Source organism: Fukomys damarensis, unplaced genomic scaffold (genome assembly GCF_012274545.1).
Source record: "Fukomys damarensis isolate Sample0158 unplaced genomic scaffold, DMR_v1.0_HiC HiC_scaffold_25, whole genome shotgun sequence".
Lineage (NCBI taxonomy): Eukaryota > Metazoa > Chordata > Mammalia > Rodentia > Bathyergidae > Fukomys > Fukomys damarensis.
Window position 1 is genome coordinate 229,825 of NW_022900937.1, and position 6,000 is coordinate 235,824.

Here is a 6,000-nt window from a genome sequence, read left to right on the forward strand (position 1 = left end):
TAAACCTCTCCTCCCTCTTTTGTGGGTATCAAGTATTGTGTCTCAGGGATGAGACAGTAACAAAGTATATGTCTGTAAGAGTAATCAGTATTGTAGTATTTGTGACAATTTCATTCTTTTTAAGTCTGGATAATATTCCATTGTATATTTATATCACATTTTGTTTATCCATTTATCTGCTGATGGACATTTGGATTCTTTCCACCTTTTGGCTGTTGTGAAAACGTTGGTAAGGACGTGAGTGTATAAGTAATTGTCTGAATTCTGCTTTCAGTTATTTGGAGTGTATTCCAAGAAGTAAACTACCGGATTATATGCTAAGTCTAAATTTAAAGTTTTGAGGAAATACCATACTGTTTTCCACGGTGACTGAATTCCTTTACAATTTTATCAGCCTCGCAAAGGTGTTCTGAATTGTCTCAAATTTATTTATTTTAATAATAGTTATTCGACAGGTATGAAGTAGTTTGTCAGTGTGGTCTTTATTTGTATTTTCTTAAGCAAACACTGACACTGAACATTTGTATACCTTCTTTGGAGAAATGTCTAAGTCCTTTGCCCACTTTCATATTGGGGTATCTGAATGATGACATTTGCATATCAGTAATGTCAACTATTAGCTTAATTATGCAGCTGTCTGTGTTAAATGGATCCATGAGCCCTCAGTAATTACTGCTTAATGTAGTGATTTTAGGAGCCTTTATCAATAATCAGGCAAAAAAATGAGACAGAAGTAACATAATCAAATATTCTTCAGAGATCCCAGGAAACCAATAAGGGGTTTGCAGATACATTCTTGGAAAAATCATGAGGGTTAAAATAATGAAGGAATTGGGCCAGGGATTTAGCTCAGTGGTTCCACTGCCTTCTTTGCAAGTGCAAGGTCCCAAGTTCAATCTCCAGTACCAAAAAACAAATAAACAAACAAACAACAACAAAAAAACTAAACATAAATATATAAAAGAAATAGTAGGAAAAATGCATTTTCATTCAAACTGAGTGGTCAGAGTTTCTAATACATGAATTGGGCATAACCTGACCTTGTTTCCTCCTTACTCAGTCTATAACTAAAAATTAAGATCGACTCTAAACTTCAAAAGTAAAAAATTTGGATTTCTAGGAATATACAATTTCATAGATGTGCTTTCAAATATCCTTGGAAATAGTGAAAAGCAAATTTTCTCTACCACAAGAGGAAGTCAAATTCTTTCTGGGGCCAGGGATTTGGCTCAGTGGTTCTGCTGCATGCCTCGCAACTGGAAGGCCCCAAGTTTTATCCCCAGTACCAAAAAAAATAATAATAATAATAATAATTTCTGGCTCTTGAATAAAAGCAGACAAATTTCATGCATACGTTACCTTAACAAAGAGAGGAAGTCTGTTTTCTTTAAAGGCAAAAAAACTGAAGATATGATGTTGGCCACTCTTAGTTAAGGGCACAAGGTTACCAAAACAGTCAACATAGATAGGTTTTCCTTCTAATACCTAAATGAAACCAGAGAAAAATAACACAATAAAAGAGTTGCAATTATAGCTTATTATTTATACAAAAAATAACTGGTAATACCAGTTGGAACTTTAAATACTTAAAAACATATGAATAACAATCTTTACATTGTCAACTAACATTCTGTTTTATCTGTGGCAAAGCATGTACCAGCCCTCCCTCTTCTAAGTAATACAGATCTTCAAAAGCATGGTAGCATTTAATGTTCTCATTTTTAACCCTTCAGGTTACACACAACAACCAATATATATTTAATTCCTAAACGTAAAATCCTACTTGGGTAGATTTTGACATCACAATGGGTCAGATTATTGGGATTTCAATATCTAAAAACCTATACTGTTTGGAAAATTCTAAAATAAGAAAAAGTAAAATAATAAAATAAAAACAAAATAAAATAAAATAAGAAAAAACTATGAACAAAGTACTGGATATCCTACTTCAACATTTCTATAGAAGGAAGTACTTCATGGAATGTTTTCTTTATAATTAAAAAATAATAAGAAAAACTAAAAAAGGTAAAAAATATTTAAAGTGTAGTAGTCATGTATTTTGAGCTTATCACTAACACAGTTTTTTGCCCAAATAATCTTTCAAAGAATTCTTTTATCTCTTCACATACACTGAGATCATCCCTACAGGACAGGTCCAAATTGGCTGAAAAAGGTTAATTTTGGATCTTGATCTTCAAACTGATCAAGCTGTGGATGGGTCTTTCTCTTTATGTCTCTGTTTATGAAATTCTATTTGATGTACAATCTACTAACAAAGGCTTCATGACACAGCACACCCAAATTCCGCTTACAGTACCTCCACATCCCTGCTTCTGGCCACCTCAGCAAAGTTTTCCTGTTGCTCCAGGGTCTTATCCACTTTGTCATCAGTCATGCAGAAACATCTCAGCCTGGCTTCAATGGGGTCATGGGACTTGGCAAACACTACAAATTTGGCCATGTAAGGTACACAAATAATTTCTCTATATACTTGTGATGCAAAGGCAACAGATTCCTGAATCTGTCGACAATCTATCAGCCAGAACCTTGAAAGAAAATAAAGCCAGTTATCTAAAGTTTAAAGTATGTCACTTGAAAAAAATCAATTACTTAATTTTCAAGTAAAATTTAACATAGTCGCCAAGTTCTTCTTGGAAAAGAAAGGGGAGCGATAGTAAAGGAAGATGGAGGAAGGGAAGGAAAGGTGGACAGGAGAAGCGGCAGGGCAGAGAGAGAGGGAGAGGTGACACATTTTTAAGATCAATGAGCAAATGCTTTCTTCCTTAGAAACTTTCACGCATATTCAGTCTACAGTTTTCTTCAGTGTTGGACCCTTTCGGCAGCATTAGCCTTCAGCACCAGACCTCGGGACAGGGACTGCACAGAAGGGCGCCTATTTTCCTTGATTCCTCTCCTTCATTTCATTTGCTGAAGCTTTTTAACAAAATATACCCGGCTTTTCTTCATCCTTCCTTTCCAAAGAACTCTCCAGTTACCAAGATTGGTTCCATCACCTCAACCATTTAAAAACATGCATGCTTTATAACTATAATCCCAGCACATTGGGAGGCTGAGGCAGGAGACTCACAAGTTCGAGCCTATCCTGGGAAAAATAAAAAATCAAAAGGGCTGAGGATGTAGCTCAGTGCGAAAGTCCCCAGTTCTTCAACATCTTCTCGCTGGGAAACCTTCCTCCAATGATTACCTTCCTTCCCCAGACTCATTTCCCACAGTCTGAACAGTCCTCAGATTTCCTTATCCTTGTAGTCTCTCAATATCTTGATCCATTTGTTTCCTCAATTGTGCAAAATAACAAAAGGTTGCCATTTAACCATTTTAAGTGTACAATTCAGTGGCATTAAGCACAGTCACAGTGTTATGTAATCATCACACTCCATTTCCAGAACTTGCTCACCATCTTGGACACAAACTCTGTCCACTCAATGACAATCCTCAGCATCCCTCACAACACCTGTAGAGAGCATCATTCCTTTCTGTCTCTGTGGGGTTTCAATTAGCACAGTGCTTGTAAGGTTTAGTTTAGTTTCCAGCTCATGACAGACACTCTGAATTAGCATATTTAATCACTGTTTCTTACTTTCTGGGAATTAAATTACTAAAGTAATAACAAACTTGGTGGTATTTTTATTGGTTTTATTTACACATTTTATATATTAAATATCTACTTATATATTTTCTGTTTATATATCATCTCACAACATATTTATACTATGACCTTTTTAACGCTTTGTTTTGTAATATTTTAACTTGCATGCAGTTAGTTCTCTTCGTTTTCTGCAGTTCCAGTCGACAGGTACTCTTTGTATATATTCACAGTGACTCCTCACTTCTTTCCTCCACAAAGCCATGTACAGGGTGTTGCCATCCAACAGCCCAGCATCATTTCTGCACCGTAGGCAACATGGAGGGCTGCTGGTGGCGCTCAGCACCCCGGCACTCCTACCTCCGCATCCCTGCTCACATCCATCTCTGTTCCCCTTCCGTCTGCCTGTTTGGGTCCCACATATAGCTCAGGAGTGCCCTCTTCCCAGATGTCTGCTCCAACTACCACGACACCGTCTCTAGAGCCTGTGGTCTGTCTTCTCCTGCAGCACGCATGATGCGTGTGGCAGGCAGGACACAATGAGGCACAGAGCTATAGCTGCCTGCTGAGCCCTCTGGAGGAACGACAAACACGTGCCATTGCTGGGAGCTGTTAACGTACTGTCCGTGCATTTTTGCCTTTTCTCCTCCCTCCACAGGAACTTAAGGTTTAATTTTTTCTTTTGTACCAGGGATTGAGCTCGGGACCTTGCACTGTGAGACAGGCGGCAGAAGCACTGAGCTAAATCCCCGGCCCTAAGGTTAGCTACTTTTAACATCAGTTTTGACATCTGTAAAATGGACATAATATCTCTTGCTCTACTTAGGTTGCTGAATTATTGCAATATCCAATTAAAGAAGCAGAGGGTGCTTAGACGAAGATGAAGTCTTACCTAACGAAAGACCATGCGAACGGGGACTAATATTAAAACACTGAATTAATGGGTCCAAGAAAAAGTAGATAATGTCAGCTTTTTAAAGATGTGTAATAACTGAATGGGTAATATGCAAATGTGTTAGGATGTATAAGAGCCCCTGAAATCTCTAAGCCACTGAGGCAAACCATGGTGGGCTTTGTGCTTTTGTTATTCTGTTGAAAAAGTAATTCAGACTATGTTACTGGCAACAGGAAATTTCTTGTCCCTAAGGGCCTTAGGACTGGAAACATCAGCACTGGCTGCTAAAGTGAGTCAGAATCATACAACCAAAGCAGTCACTTGTTTTCCTTAGATTTTTCATGTCTGGTAGGATTTAGTTACTATGCTGTTACTACTACATTGCTGGCAGGCCCAAACCATTTAAAATGAACAAAAAAAAAGATCACTTTTAAAGACTTGAGAGATGAAATAATAGAACATAATGACAGCTGGGGCAGGGAAGCACGGACGGTGGGCTTCTTCCTGCTCCTAAGCGTACCTGGCAGACACGTTGGTTGTAAAGGAAACACATTCATTGACAAAGGTGAGTGGTGTGGTTCCTGTGATGTCTTCCCACTGAGCAGGGGTGGTGCCACCTGAAATAACATGGTAGTGCAAGAAAGTTGGGCTGTAGTTCTGGCTGGGTTCCCAAACATTGTAATCCCACCCAACCCCTCAAAATGACACTGAGAACAAAATGGAAAAACTACCTGCTAAAAAACAATACGTTGAAAACAAACACCACTTCTCAAGAAACTCACTTTAAGGGAAATTATTTAAATAACTCTACTAAGCATTAGTTCTCTGCCTGAAGCATTTGTTGCAAATGCTAGGATTTAAAAATAATTTTGAATTGTATCTAATTTGCTATTTTAGAAGATCCCCCAAATAACTAAGACAAGGAATACTTCATGAAATACTCTCTTGTTCTTGGACTTCATATTTTATATAACTATTTCAAAACATGAGGTTTTTTCTCAATTTACAATGAAAGTTGGCAAAATAAATATTGGAAAATACTAAAAGTTCATGGGGAATGAACAAATAAATGATTGTCAAAGAATCCCTTTGTATATAGAAAATTTCCAGGAAGGCTAATGGTGACTTGCCTTATAAAATGGAAAGACAAAATAAGCAAAGTGTTTCAGGAGAAATGTATACTGAGATGAGAGGGTGTCTTGTCTCTCAAGTTTCTTAAAGAGGGGAACGGTTTAGCAAAAAAAGGCTTATAGGTTATTCAAACTGTTCTTTAAAATATGTATTCTTGGACAGGGGATTTAGCTCAGTGGTTCCACTGTTCTGCCTTACAAACACAAGGGCCCGAGTTCGATCCCCAGTACCAAAAAACAAAAAGACAAATAAAATATGTATTCTTGGCCTGGAGACTCAGCTCAGTGGTGCCATGCTTGCCTAACAAGTGCAAGGTCCTGAGTTTGATCCCCGGTGCCACAAAAAAAAAAAAAAAAAAAAAAAAAAAAAA

General features: G+C 37.6%; 1 protein-coding gene across 50 annotated transcripts in view; it reads right to left on the bottom strand.

Moving 5' to 3' along the window:
- The window catches only part of Ank2 (ankyrin 2), a 442,295-nt gene that overhangs the window by 34,676 nt on the left and 401,619 nt on the right, over positions 1-6,000 (bottom strand). For all 50 annotated transcript variants that reach the window (XM_033756207.1, XM_033756210.1, XM_033756204.1 and 47 more), the window contains 3 exons: positions 5,020-5,116; positions 2,318-2,546; positions 1,360-1,485 (listed from right to left, as the gene is read on the bottom strand). In XM_033756207.1, coding sequence (XP_033612098.1) covers positions 1,360-1,485; positions 2,318-2,546; positions 5,020-5,116 — 452 coding nt within the window. The remainder of the gene's footprint in view (positions 1-1,359; positions 1,486-2,317; positions 2,547-5,019; positions 5,117-6,000) is intronic.